Consider the following 15,302-nt stretch of genomic DNA (forward strand, 5'->3'; position numbering starts at 1 on the left):
GTGGCTCTTGATGAAGCCCGTTAATTAAAATTAAACGGTGCGATAGCTGAATCTGAAGCCGGCTCTTTTGTTCCCAGATGAGAGCTCGTACTGCGTCTTGTTAGATTTGCTAAAGCAATAAGGAAAAGATGCGTGAGTTGGGTTCAGCCTCTATCTCCGTCCGGATCTGCTGCAGGAGCAGGGATCGCTTGTCTTTGGGAATAAGCTCGTTGTCGTCTCTCAGATGAGTAATTAGAGTTATTAAAACGTTAAGTCCTTAACACCCATCTGATAAAAGTGTTAGTCAAACACAACGCTCCTGGATAACAAGTGTGTGTCCGAAAACAACTGTGTGTGTGTGTGTGTGAATTATTATCTGGGAAAACTGATAATGTTGATTTCTCGGATTCCTCTGAACTTTTGGAATCACTCCTCCAAGCTCCTGACTGAGGATCTGAAACTGAGGCTAATTGATTGTTGTTGTATTTTTGCACAGACCAAATTACTGTTTATTTGTTCCTGTCATTTAATTCAAAACCAAATATCTAATTCAGCCAAACTTTTGCCTTTAACCGTAAAGTGGTCAGATGTCAGTTCAAACTTCCGTTCTCCTCATTAAATCTGTGTGATGCAGTTTCCTCACACAAGACGCTGACCTGGCACAATAACTAATAAGTGTGTGAGTCCACTCTGTGGTTTAACACTTGTACTTTAACCCACAAACAAGTAGACATGAGCAAGTTAACTTAATCCCTCATTTAACCCACATATCAGTGGATGTTGGGCCCTGTGCTTCCTCCACCTTCTCTCCCCTCGTCCCCTCTTCTCTCCCCCAAAAATGGCCCCTACTAAAACGCCCCTCTTTATCGGTGTGGTTAGCTGGCGCGCTGCAACCCCTAAAGCTCTTATATAAATAAGATTAGTGTCGCGTTCGAGCGTTGGGGAATAAGAGGTGTAATATCTGATGGTTTTATATGGAGTATTATTGTTATCCCTTCTTAGTCCGCCTGATACTCCTCTCTCTCTCTGGCTCGCTCTCTCTTTCTCTCTCTCTCTCTGTCTCTCTTTCTCTTTTCTTACTTCTCAGTTTGTCTCTCTCTATCATTTCACATTTGTTCATTTCACTGTCTCTCTCTCTCTTTATCCAGATTCACAGTATTATGAGGAGCTAAGCTGGAATAAAGCGCCCCAGAATCAAATGTTCAATTGTTCTCTTCTGACTGTCATAATCTCTCTCTCTCTCTCTCTCTCTCTCTCTCTCTCTCTCTCTCTCTCTCTCTCTCTCTCGCGCTCGCTCACGTGCAACCCCTCTGCAAAATATTTCTTGTTTTTCAATGTCTCTTTCACCCTCTTTCTTTTGCTCCCTCACTCATACTCCTCATGATCATTTTACTGTATTGCCTCCCCTCCTCTCCCCTCCTCTCCCCTCCTCTCCCCTCCTCTCCTTCTTCCTCTCCTCTCCTCCTCCTCTCCTTCTTCCTCTCCTCTCCTCCTCCTCTTCTTCTTCCTCTCCTCTCCTCCTCCTCTCTTTCTTCCTCTCCTCTCCTCCTCCTCGTCGTTGCCTGTTTAATCTTCCGCTGCTCTGTTTGTTATCAATTAGGGAGCCTCACTCATATCTAATTGAGGGGCCATGTCCTTGTTCCCGGCGGCTGAATTAGCCTCCTCAGTGCTTGTAGCCGATTTAGCTTCTTTTGAGGCCATTTTGTTGTCGGCCATTTCCACATTTCCTCCTAACTCCTCGCCACAGAGAGCAGGCACCACACTATAATTACCCAATCTGTTCCCATTCATACTCCTCAATTTCAGCACCTCACCCTTTCCCTCTTATTCTGTTTTACTCCCCCCCCTTTCTGCTTCAGCCCCTCTCTGCTCCCCACCTCTTCTGGAAACCAGCACCCTCCTCTTTTTCCTTTTTTCCCTCTGGGGGTACAAAAGCTTGGTTACAATATGGGGGTATTAAGGCCCGGTGCAGGCTCAGCTGGGGGTTGGCTTTAGCCAGCTGAGGGTTATCCATGGCGAGCCCTGAGTCACGGCACTGATGTCCTGTGATGTCGCTGAGGCGGAAGACTTTCCTTAACGTGCTGTAGCCTTTGATGGGCCCTCAGGCCCTGCTCTCTAGTCCAGGAAACCCTGCGACCCGGAGTAGCCCCTCGTTGGGTGCCAGGACCAGGGTTTGATTCCCTGTCAGTCAGTTCAGGAGGTTGAATGTTTGATCGTTTAGTCCACGTGTAACGACATATCAGTTTTTAATTGTTCCCTCCTTGAGAATTTTCTGTTTTCGTGTCATCTGAGCAAAAGTCCTGACTTTTTAATATCCTAAGATTTACCCGTTGTGTGTCTTAATTTAGGTCACCTATATATTGTGAGGCTGTTCCTCAAACTAAATGTAAGTAATTTATTTGTTTGCCGTGCAACTCGATAAACATTTACTAAATATTTTAAGCTTGTAAAGTAGGGTTCAGAATAGGATTGTAAAGATCTACATTATTTTTAAAATATCTACTACAAGCGAAATAGTATATGACAGTTTTTTTAGCTTATTTGAGATAAGTAAAGATATTTTATTTTAGATATGTTGAGAGTTGCGTCACAACGTTATTCTACTGGTTTAAAAAACAGTGATATTAAGAATATAATTTGAGAATATCCAGTTTTCTGGTATTTAATTTGTAGTAATACTCGTGGCCGAGCGATGCAGTGTGGTTACTAATGAATAATGTGGCAGCATATTGAGCTTTAAATCAGCCGCACTCAGACATCATGTTCCAGTATTATCTCTCTTTATGGCCGTGCGAGACGCAAACAGAGCGATACAGAGGAGACACGCTGTTTCCAATATTGTCACAGGCTGATATAGTAATATGCTCGGCTGGATATGTTTCTCTGCAAAGAGACAGAATACCAGCGTTTCTGAAAGGTGAACAGTCCCTCGCCTTCTCTCCCACTTTTGAAATATGACAGATAACATCCTCCCTGGTTCAAACCCGGAGAGACGAGGGTGTGGGAGAGAGGGGGGGGGGGGTAGAAGCAGGCTGATTTCAAAGTTTTTTGAGGAACCGGCATTTCATCCAACCGGTGCTCTTTCTGATGTTGGGCTTCAAAGGATCTTGTCATTTCATCTGTTTCTTCCTTCACCCGCAAAAAAACCCACCGCCTCCACCCCTCCAAAAAAGGAAACCTATTGTGATCGGGAGCTTAGATTCATTTTAGATTAACGTTCTCACTTCTTTCTTTCTTGCATTACCTTCAAAGGACCTCCATTATGTCGCCGGTGATAAGGGCGAGCTGGTGCTAGCGGACGTGGCCAAGAGGAAAGCTAATGAAATCGAGGCCCAGGCCGACGCAGGCAGCGGTAAGAAAAATAATCATAAACGTCCAAATGTTTATGATTGTGATCGTTTATTTCTCCTTCCTCACATTTGAAGAGGTGGATACTTGTTAACCTCAGTAACTCACCCACTCCCACACATGTTACAGCATTTTCTCACTTGTAATTGCACCGAGGAGAATAAATACTATGATATCAATATTCACGTAAAACTGAAACCACGTGAATCGTCCTCTTCAGTGACTAAGGAACAACTTATGGGTTTTTGAATGTACATGGTTCCAGGTGAAGGTTTTGCCCAAACTGAATAGAAAGTGTTGTGATGTATAATCACTCAATGTTTCCTGAAGTTGTTGGAGGGGAGGAAACCCAGAGAAGGCCCAGTTTTGTGTTGTTCCTTCAGGCTGTGCTGCTGCCCTTTGACAAACATTCCCCAAAGCACATACCAGAGGGGATCAGGCAGGGTTCCTCATTACACACACACACGCACACACACACACGCACACACACACACACACACACACACACACACACACACTCACACACAAGTCCTCACAGAGGCTTTAAGGCCCAACGGGTGAGCAGCAACCATTCAAATTTGTGAGGGAACTAGGTGAACATGTCTGATGAGTCCTTCATTGGTGCTTAAAACACACCAGAAGGCTGTGTGTGTCTGTGTGTGTGTGTGTGTGTGTGTGTGTGTGTGTGTGTGTGTGTGTGTGAGAGAGTGTGTGTACGACCACATGAGACAAGAGAGGTATTTAACTCCACTGTATAAGGTCAAACCCCTGAGGTTGAGTGTCTTGTGTGTTTGTCAGTGAATGAAAATGAGCATTTGTGTAACTGTGGGGCCTGTTTGCATGTAATTTCTTTTTTTTTTGTTTCTAATGTGATGCGTAACACGCACACGCCTCCTCATAAGCCTCTTAATTATGTCCTCGATGATTTACCTGCATCACCTGCAGCGTGTCCTATCCTTGGACAGCAGCAGAGGAGAGGAGGATGGAGGAAGGGACAGAGGAGAGGAAGAGGAAGGAGGGATGAGAGGCGGGGAGGACAAATATGAAGAAAACCAAATGAAGGACAGTGAAATTAAAAGATAAGAGGATGAAACAGATGAATTGGAAAAGGACGGAAGTGAAGGAAAGAAAATAAATGAAATAAGAAAAGGAAAAATGAAGAGAGAATATGAATGAGTAGAGACGACCGAGGCATTTCAGACATTAAACTTAAGTCCCATAAGTCGTCTTTATTGAATGGACAGAGTTAACTGTGAGATGTGGGGAGAGAGCAGGGGAAACACACATGAAAGGGTCAGAACCAAACCTGCAGCTGCTGCAGATGTTCCAGCCCCTGTGTGCAGGTTCCTATCTCTCCCCCCCCCCCTAATGTTCCATTCAACCAGACACTATAACTGCAACAGGTGGTTGAACATGACATCGTTCATGAAGAGTTCAAGTGGCCTGACGTCTCCACAGACACTGGATTACAATCAGGATAGGAACTGTAGCTTCAGGGTTAACCTGACTTCTCTATGGTGACACAACACGTCACTAAACCAGCTGATATTTAAATATGAGATCAAATACACATATCCACCTCAATGTGTAATGTATGTTTAAAGTATTATATATTTGTTAGGATCACGAGATAAAACACAATAACATGATATTCTGATCCAGGCAGGAGTGTAAGATCAGTGTGTTGTATGTGTGTGTTACAGTTACACAACTGCAGCCTTCATATTAACAGAGCAGAAAAGCCGGGTTATAAATTATGAGTGATTGGCTTCAAGCAGAGAACAGTGAACAGGTGTCTCTCTTTACACACACAAACAAACACAGACACACACAGACACACACACGCACACACACAGACCCAGACACACAGACATAGCCAATGGCATGGTCGTTGCACACCACCAGGATCATCTGTGGCTCACAGGACACACACGTGTACAAACATGTCAAGTTGTGCAAACACAATGTATTTACTGGTTTCCTTCTCGTGTTAACAGATATTTTCCAGTATGTTCATGAAACAGGAGATTCAGTTCATTAACAGTTTTTATGACACTGTCAAGTTTCTGTTTTGCTAAGAGTGATGTAAAGTATATCTTTGAAGTACTTCAGTTCTACTTTGAGGTACAAATATTTCCATTTCTGCTTCTCTAAGTGTGACCGTCTTTTTTTAACTCCACTACATACATTTTTATTTCCCTTTAAAAAGATGAAACTGTATTTTTCATGTTTTAGATTTGCGATAAAAACCCACATCCTTCATGGTCCAGGATTAAACCAGTGCTTCCCACCTTCTTGGCTGGTGACGTCGAGCAGCTGGAGCTCCATGTCACATTTCATAAATCTGTAAACACAACCTGTTCGAGGCAGGAATGTTCCGCCTTTATTCGGCCGCTCGGTATGAAAGGTATCGACGTGGAATGGTGGGGGGTCATTGTTCATCTGCCTTTATGCTGGCAGCAGAGGAAGTCACAGAGCCGATCCACTTGTGTGTAAAAGGGAGAACCGGAACGGTGGAACAGAAGCCGACGCCGGTGTTACACGTCACGCCTCTGATTCCAGAGCACCAGCATTTTATTCACCACCACACATGGGGGCGGCAATATGCTGCCTCGGTTGGTTCAGGGTGAAATCTGTGGGGCTGCTGAACTCAACGGGCTTCCCAAATATTATGTCCATCCTGATTATATGAATTACCATTGACAGAATATCAGGAACCCCTCCCAGTACAGCCCAGTAGAGTTTCAACTAGAGAACAGGACTCATTTTGAAAGGTTCCCACAGTGCAGCTACACAAAGCCGCAGCCTACACCAACAAATATCTGTTTAAACACGCAAGTGAGTCTGACAAGTGTTTGTTCTCCGTCACACACACACATATATGCAAATCAAACTCAGAATGGCCCTCGGACATGTGTGCGATTGTGTAAATATGTGAACTGTGTGCGTGCAGTTGGGACGTTGTGAGGCCGGTCACACTGTTTCCTGCGTGAACCAACATTATCATCTGCTAAACAGGAACGTGAACACAGTTTGTTGAGTTCATGCAGAGCAGACGTTCCCTGCAGCTACACAACACTCGTGTCATCGCAGTGGTAACACAACTCACCGCTAAATTGTCACAGCACCAGAGCGACTGAGAAGTTCTATGTAATTAACTAATGATGAAGATAATTGATCATCTTGCCGACCTGATTAATTGACGCTGCTGCTCAGCCTCCATGTCCCTGAAGAGCTGAGATGTTCCTCACATCACGACACGACACCGAACTTACAGAAGTTCACCTAAACCCTGTTGCCTCCAAACAGGAATCAACTTGACACCACAGAAGGTGTGTGTGTATGTGTGTGTCTGTGTAGGCTCCTCTGTGAGGCTTTGCCACCGATCAAACCATTTCACTGCCATGTTCCCAGTGTCTGTGCTCCCAGAATCATAATTCCATCTCACATCAATAGGTGAGGAGGCCACACAGCGGTGGGAGCTCGGATCTGATCAGGTTCCTCCTGCAAGACGATATTAAACATCTCACCTTTTAGATCTGGAGCCCCACCAACACGCGGGTGTGGGGTTTTTACAGAATACTTTAACGAGATATAACGTTTTAATTGATGAATTCAGAGACTCGAGGTGAATGGGTTTTTATTCTGGTTCTCTGGACTGAACCACTGGTATAGAACCAGCCGTCTCTTTTAGTCCTGAGCAGCAGGAGAAACCACCGATCTAGGCCATCGCCACCCATCGGTTTGTCTCATTTCACTTTGTGAAAACTGTGGAAATGAGCTGATTTGCATTTGAAAGGAGAAACACTGGAAAGAGGAGAACATCTCCTGATATTGTCTCAACGATTTCTTCACTTGTTTTCAAAAGAAATAAACAAAAGGACTGAATCCCAGATGGAGTGATTCTTTAACGTGGAGTCTTTTACCAGCATCGGTCTCGGACTTGGAATCGGGTTGGGCAGCGCCACCGTGTTTCTATGCACCTCTTCTCATGTGTATGTGCATCCATTGTAAACACTGATAAACAGAGATGCTACCGTGGCTCGTACACACACACACACGCACAGACACACAATAGAGAACACACATTTCAGCTTAGAAATGGTTCCTTTTATAACGGCATCGGAAATCGCTTGTAGCTGTCTGGCTGACAAGTGTGTTGATTTGGATAGATACGGCATTGTGAGAGGCAGAGTAGCGAACAAGCGCGAGGGAAGCTCTCTTTCTCCTCCTCTCTATCTCCTTCTCCTCGGAGGAGCGTTCTGCCAAGAGGAGAAGCCAAGTTGGGCGCCTGATGGTTCCGTCTCCCCCTCACAAAGGAGGATGTGACTGTGGGGCCTTTCAACGGGCAACGAGACAAGAGCTTTATCTGAAGATCCACTTCTCCACCTCCTCACGCTCCCTCCTTTCTTAGTGGTTATGATAAAAGCCTGTTAGCTCCGCTGTGTGTTGAAGAAGCGTTTGTTTCGGGCCCTCGCTCTCGGCTCTGTCGATCGCTCTGTTGACTCATCCTCCATTAGTGTTTGAGTTCTCGTATCAGTTCGGAAGCTCGACTGGAATAACGTGTTTGTCAGAAGCAAGATTGTCAAGTTAGCAAAAACCTGCACGGGCTGTTTACAGAACCAAACGGAGAGGATGGAAAACAGAACCTAGAGGTGTTCTACAAAAATATCCAAATACATTTAACAACTTTATCTGACAACGTGAAACAAAACGAGTTAAAGGGACTGATTATAAACCAGTGTCTGGACACATGAATCATCACGTGTGGAACCACTTGGTTTTACATTATCTACAGGTGATAGATGCAAGGAGCCAGTTTGTTTAACACTCACTGATCTGGGAGAAACGTTGTGAGTAACATAAGCTATTCATAAGTTTAGGTGCTAATGAAGTTAGCATCCTGACCAGCTCCTGTCCACTGTGGTGTCCAGTCTGCCCAGAAAGGAAGCAGTGACCATCACCTGTTCCCAGTGACAAACTGAACATGTCTGCAGAGGAAACTCACAAGTTCAACTTTTAAGAAGCAGATTACTTCAGGTCTTTAAATCGACTCCATTGTAGACACACTAACTGTTGGTGGAGTCAGTTATCCAGAGTCTACACCTTGAAGAAAGGAACAGTCTGTAGTTGTGTTTGTGTGATTCAGTGTCAGCTGGAAATAAAATAGAAAATTAGAAATTGAATTCTTTGATTCAATTCTCATATAAATTTCAATAACTTGTTCTTATTCCTCCTTGTGTGTGTGTGTGTGTTAGAAGATGTGTTGGGTTGGAGCCTCGGTGACCGACAGACGGATCGGAACCAAAGTGCATTAGGACCTTCGTCTTCAGGGACTCCTACAACACAGTGAGTTGTGTGTACTGTTTGTGTGTGTGTGTCTCTACTGTGTCTGTTTTCATGTTGTCATTATTACTGATTCACTTTCCCATGTTTGTGTTTCTTCTTTTGTGATTTCAAATCTGCAATAACTGTTTTTTAAATACTTTGGAGCATTCGTGAACATTGACATATTATCACTTTTAAAGAAGATATAATGAAGTTGTTTGCAAAGGTCTGTGTATTTACACATTGAGCCACATTAAGAGTCATTTTCAACCATGTTTCTGTCCGATTGGCAAATGGAAATCTAATATTCTCTTTTAGCTCGATTATTGGTAATAATATTGCTCTTTATGCACAAACAGCTCATTTCCTCCGTTCACATTGTTTCCACATTGTCATTTGATTTAGTAATTTCAACTGTATCCATTTTAATCGTATAAATTAATAAAATACCAGAAAAATAGAAACCACATTTAGTTCAGCTCAGTATGAATCAAGCCTCCTCCACTGTCGTGTGGAGGATTCGCTTCTTCTTCTTCTCTCTCGGGCCTGCCCTCGTTCTCCTCCACCACGATCCATCATTGTGTGTGTATGAATTGTGTGAGAGCGTCTGCGGCCAAATGACCCAGCGACAGCCGGAAAGCCTCCGTTTCCCTGTGTCATTTCAAATGTCACAGCCGCATCAGTTCTGGCTCTTTAAAAACACGGAGCCACCGGAGTCCGCTCTCCTCCACGCTTCAGTCTCTGGTGTCGACAAAACCAAAGCCACTGCTTCGGAGGGATTGTTTAATACACTGGTCGACTTGAATGATGTGTGGAGAGAGTGTGACTAAAAGACACAGGGAGAGCACCCCCCCCCCCCCCCTTTGTCCCTGACACATATCTCACACACACACACACACAGACACACACACACAAATAAAGTCATCCACGTCTCTGTTACTGTAGGACGGGTGGTGGTGGTGGTGGAGGGGCATTCCAAATAACATATTGAAAGTGTTTATATGGGATTTGTGTGCATTAGATAAAAAGAGGCGCCCTTGTTCTTCTCATCTTCTGAGGCTTTTCATGGTTGTTTGACTGTAACACTGATGACTCCCTGCACCTCCACCCCTCCACTCGGCGTCTCTCTAAGCCCCCTCCATCCATCCCAAATCCCTTCCTATCGGCCAATTTAAACAAGCTGGGGTCCAGGGAGAGAGAGAGAGAGGAGAGGGGGGGAGGAGGAGGAGAGAGATGCTCTGGCCTAAGCTCTTTTTTAAAAAGCAGTAAAAGGAAGGAGAGCAGGAGAAAGGAGTGGTAAAGAGGGTTAGGGCGGTTTGGCAGCCAGACGCCTGCTCGCTCCTCCTCAGGTCTTCCCCCTGCGCTAAGACAGCAGATCCTGAACCTCCCCACAGATAGTGTTCACAGAGAGGAACAGACAAAAGCTGCTGCCTTTTTTATTGCACAATTCCCCCCCCCCCCCCCCCCCCTTCCTTTACAACAATTTTTATATTGATGCCCCCCCCTCTCTTTTATAATCTGGTCTCCGATGAAGTTTCATTGTTTCTCATGTGAAGCCAGTGGCAGCTTAGCCGTGGTGGAGTAGGGGAGGCATTATAGCGCGGGCGTTCTCCCGTTTGGCTCGCTGAGAAAAGAGCAGAGGAAGAGGGGGAGGCGAGCACAATGGAGGGTTCGGGGGGGGGGGGGGGGGGGGGGGGGGGCTCCTCGCCGGTTCCCCGCATTCCCCCAAATCCGACTCTGCCCGAGCGGAGGAATGAGAGAGAGAACGAGAATCTGGGAATCGTCCCAACGTTCTTTTGACGGCTGTTGGCCTCGCCCGCTCCTCACGTCCTCCGCTGGCAGAGCAGGGAAGAAGAATGGAGGCTGTTTCTATTTCTACTTAATGTGCGGCTAGTTCAGAGTGACAGGACAGGGAGCCAGGAATCTACATCTGACTATTGAATCACCAGTTTGTGTACATCTGGAGCCGGTGGGGGGGGGGGGGGGGGGGGGGGGTTCAGTTATGACACTTCAGCTCCTGGAGGCCCGAACAGAAGATATGAAAGATGTGAGTCCAGAATAATACAAATACAAGAGTCAGTTGAGTTAATCAAACAAATAAATCAGCCGGATTTCCCTTTGAATAATCTGATAAGTGATAAAGTGAGAGATTGTTGATTAAGAAATATCTCGGTCTGTTATTTAAACACATCATGTTTGACTCATATGACAGAAGCTGCATCACAGTTTCTGTTCATACATAATGTAAACTTATTGAACTTGTTCGTGGTTATGTCGCAGCTCTTTAGATCAGATGATAGATTGTGGTCTGGTTAAGGGAGAAGGATTTCCTGTCCCACACATTCAGCTTCATCACACGTTGGCCTCAGAACAACCCCCCCCCCACACACAGATCCTTTGTGTCTGAGGAATAGACGGACGCATCGGTCGGAGCTTTGAAGGATTCTCAAAATGTCAAGGTCCTGAAGATGATGCAGCCATCGGAGGATGTGGCTCCTGGAAGGAGACGGAGAAAACGTGTTGATTAACTTTCACCAGAACGTGATTTGTCTCTAAACTTCACCACAGACACGACTCTGGATACGAGAGATGTCAGCAGCGTGAAGATGAGGAAACAATTTAGTGTTTAAATATAATTAAGTTGGTTGATTTTACTGATGCAAAGACACAAGAACATCACAAACTGTGTGTGTCTCCTCCCCTGCAAAGTAAAGTTTGTTTTTCATTTATTCATCTCAACTTTTAATGTGTTTCCTCTGTTCTTCAGTGTTGATGGACGATTCGCTCCAAGGAGACCAGAGGCAGAGAGTCCCCACGTGACCGTGAGTCCAGACGTGTTCAGGACACTGACACAACCAGGTCTGTCTGTCGCTCCCCGTCTGTGTCTGTGAGATCCTGGAACATTAAATCACATAATGTTCAGCGTGCACATTCCAGGGCCACGTTTTATGACCTGTGATAATTCTCCCGTGTTAGATTCTCTAAACGAGGCCTGAGTGCTCCTGGTCTCAGACGTCTGCGGTGACTAACGGGTCATTTAGGAAAAACATCCATTAAGAAAACATCACTTCTTCTTCCTCCTCTTCTTCATCACTCCTTCCCGTCCTCCTTTCCGCTCTCTCCATTTTAATAGTTCAATTTTTGGGGTTATTAGCGATTGTCTCGCTACCAAATCGCTCTGTCATTTGGTAATCTGGGCTGGAGGCTGTTGTGGGGAATTTGCATCAGCGTTTTAAATATCTGTATAAGGCACGCTGGGGTTTTAATGTCAATCATAACCTTATTAACACAGCGCTCAGAGCGAGAGAGAGCGAGAGAGAGAGAGAGAGAGAGAGAGAGGGAGAGAGGGAGATCGCCAGGAGTGACAACGGTTTACTACATTTGTTAAAAGCCAGAAAAGGCAACGTGTCCGACCTACTGAGTGAGCATGTAACCTGTTCAGGCGTTCTGCTGTGTGTGTGTGTTCATGTGTGAGTGTGTCAGTCAGTGTTGTGTTGCTGTAGGGCTGCCGTGTGTGATTATGCATGTCTAATGTTGGGCTGTTGTACTTTGTTTAATGTGTCGCGGCTGGTTTACCGGTTCCTCGTCCAACATCTGCAGTCGGCTCCTCTGGTTCTGCAGGAAGCATCAACAGAGACGTGAGTTGATCGACTGAACGTTGATTTGTTTATTTTCATCTCCGTCGACAGAAGTCACGAAGTTCCATCTCGTCTCGATGTGAACGGGAGGAAAACGTGATCATAAAATCATATCATAGGTTTAAAGCCAATAGTGAAGTCACAGCAGAAACAATAAAAGCTGAAGCTTGATATCATCCAGATGTTTTGGGGCTGATATCAGGGACTAAAGAATTTCTTCCTTCGGGGTCCTTATCAAACCTTTGAATGTAGGTTTAAAGTAACCATAAATAATAACAAAGCACTAATACATCTTTACTGTTTTGTTTATTCTGTAAAATAAAAGTTTTCATATCAGCAAACATAGACACTGACAGATCAAGGTGACAGGCCTCTCTACCATGTCAGATATGAGGATTCATGTCTTGTTTTTATTGAACAGGATAATAAATAAAAATATCTCTTGATTTGATAAAACAGTAGAAGTTTACAGATGTCCCTTTGATCTGATTTCATTGTATTTAGATGTTTTACAGACAAACGATTGATTTATTAATCAAGAAAATAATCAATGAATCACTCGTTGCAGTTTTAATTCAGTTTATTGTCTTATCATCATATTCCTGAAGCTTGTAACGTTAGATATTAAAACGTATATTCCATGAAAACCAGTTTAACACTCAAATTAACTTTAAGCATTATTATTATTATTATATTTCCTGTACGAGCTGCAGAGGTTTGTTAAAACACAACTTCTCTGTGTGTTGTGTTTATTTGAGGTTTGTTAAAACACAACTTCTCTGTGTGTTGTGTTTATTTGAGGTTTGTTAAAACACAACTTCTCTGTGTGTTGTGTTTATTTGAGGTTTGTTAAAACACAACTTCTCTCTGTGTTGTGTTTATTTGAGGTTTGTTAAAACACAACTTCTCTGTGTGTTGTGTTTATTTGAGGTTTGTTAAAACACAACTTCTCTGTGTGTTGTGTTTATTTGAGGTTTGTTAAATCACAACTTCTCTCTGTGTTGTGTTTATTTGAGGTTTGTTAAAACACAACTTCTCTGTGTGTTGTGTTTATTTGAGGTTTGTTAAAACACAACTTCTCTGTGTGTTGTGTTTATTTGAGGTTTGTTAAAACACAACTTCTCTGTGTGTTGTGTTTCTCAGGAGGAAGACGACCCCGGGACGCTGCACGTGGTCCATCTAGGAACCGTTTGAAAAAAGAAGATGTACGATTCAAGAGGTTCTTCATTAAACTGAAGAAACACAACAACACCTCCTCAATAACAGACTCTTTTGTATATATATGTGTTTTATATGCAAACTAGTTTCTCACTTATGTAATGTGTGTACAGATGATGAGCGTAGAATAGAACATGAGTGAAGCAGAAGCCTTTACTTGTGTTACAGCTGTCATCCTGAGTGTGTTACATGTCAAACACACACAATGGATCCAGGTCATTTTCTGTCTCGGTGAAAAAGCAAAGTGTTCTAACGATTTCCTCCTTTTTAAAAATATGACAAAAACTGTTTTCAACCTTGTCATTAATCAGCCTGAAAAATAAAGACTTCTATTATACTTCCCTCAGCACTGATGTTGAATGTTCCCGGCTGCCTCTGTGTGTGTGTGTGTGTGTTGTGTAGATGTGTGTGTGTGTGTTGGCCGAGATTACGGGCCACAGTTTTATTCATGAATAGGAGCCAACCAGGGAGTTTAAAGCGTCGCGCGGAGCCTGTTTCCTGAACAGCAGCCATGGCCGTGTCAGAGCTGTCGACGCGCTGCGCTCAGCGACTAATCTGACAGCGCGGCGCGAGCCCTAATCCCTCACTGTATCCTAATCTATTTACTTTGCATTCTAAGAGGATTTCCACCAAAAAATATACAAGAAGCGATGTTGGAAACGGACAGAAGATCAGCGAGGATGCTTTTCTGCTCCTTTTTCCTGTTTTGTTTGCTTTAAAAAAAAAAAAAAATCATTGTGTGTTTTTTGGGGAGTCAATCCCCTGCGAGAGGGACGGGTGAAAGGAATTACATTTCTGACTGATACTAATACTTCTCTTATGTAAACATCAGAATGTTGTATTTCCCCTCCGATGATACAGTCGCTCTGCAGAGCTGCAGCAGATAAGTGGCGTCGCTGCCTTTAGTGCATCTCCTGACATGTTTATAATTTACAGACCAAGGCTGCATTATCTCCCGATTGTTGGATTTGACAGCTCGAATAAAAGCTGCAAAATTGCTTAACAGGCGAGCACGAGTTCCTCCCATCTCCCCGATGGCCTCCACACAGCAACCCCCCCCCCCCCCCCTTTCTACACAAACACTGAAATCTCCTCTTTCATAATACAGAAGACAAAGTACGAGCCTCACTTACCCTTTGAGCAATTATGTCAGCTTTGTGAAATCATAAATACTTATGCTTCATTTAAATTGTGCCCAGCAGCTTCATTGTAGAGCAGCCGCCCCGCGCTCAAATCTCCGCCGTCCGAGATGACTCGCAGAGATATGCTTATTAGTGGTATTAACATACTGGGCCGCGTGCTGGAGCTGTGGAACGGCCTTGTTAACATTGGAAATGAATCACGCCTCCAGCACTTGCTATTATCCAGGTTATCTGTTGTTTTTTGTATTTCCCCCTCCGTGCAACAGCTGTGCAGTGTTTCTGCAGAGGCCTTATCCCGTCTAATGATGCTGCTTCTCTGATTGGACGGATAATGTTTCCCCTCAGGGGCCTGGTGTGTGTCTCACAGGTTTGTTTGACTCGTGTCCACAAGTCAGAGCCTAAAACACTGAGGACTAATGTGTCAGGACCGTTAAACACAACCGGGAACTGACAGTTACTGAAAGAATCAACTTCACTTGTTGGTTTTTAACACAACACAACATGGATAAGGACACTATAACTGCAGTGACATGTTTCAGACGTGTCAGAGCCGTCGTGTGTGAATCAAATGCTGAAGATTTAGTTTGACACAGTCTTCAGTCGAACGTCCCCAGAGAGCATCATTATTTCTGTTATTGAATCTTATACA

The 15,302-nt window shown here is 44.2% G+C and overlaps 1 protein-coding gene across 5 annotated transcripts in view; it reads left to right on the plus strand.

Moving 5' to 3' along the window:
- wdpcp (WD repeat containing planar cell polarity effector) overlaps nucleotides 1-13,848 on the plus strand; it is a 63,457-nt gene extending 49,609 nt beyond the window's left edge. For 4 of the 5 annotated variants that reach the window (XM_062400980.1, XM_062400983.1, XM_062400982.1 and 1 more), the window contains 5 exons: nucleotides 3,232-3,331; nucleotides 8,586-8,676; nucleotides 11,423-11,514; nucleotides 12,256-12,293; nucleotides 13,437-13,848. In XM_062400980.1, coding sequence (XP_062256964.1) covers nucleotides 3,232-3,331; nucleotides 8,586-8,676; nucleotides 11,423-11,514; nucleotides 12,256-12,293; nucleotides 13,437-13,487 — 372 coding nt within the window. In that variant the 3' untranslated portion in view covers nucleotides 13,488-13,848. The remainder of the gene's footprint in view (nucleotides 1-3,231; nucleotides 3,332-8,585; nucleotides 8,677-11,422; nucleotides 11,515-12,255; nucleotides 12,294-13,436) is intronic. The other variant, XM_062400984.1, reaches the window with a different exon arrangement.
- Nucleotides 13,849-15,302: the final 1,454 nt, after the last annotated feature.

This window comes from Platichthys flesus, chromosome 12, assembly GCF_949316205.1.
Source record: "Platichthys flesus chromosome 12, fPlaFle2.1, whole genome shotgun sequence".
Classification (NCBI taxonomy): Eukaryota; Metazoa; Chordata; class Actinopteri; order Pleuronectiformes; family Pleuronectidae; genus Platichthys; species Platichthys flesus.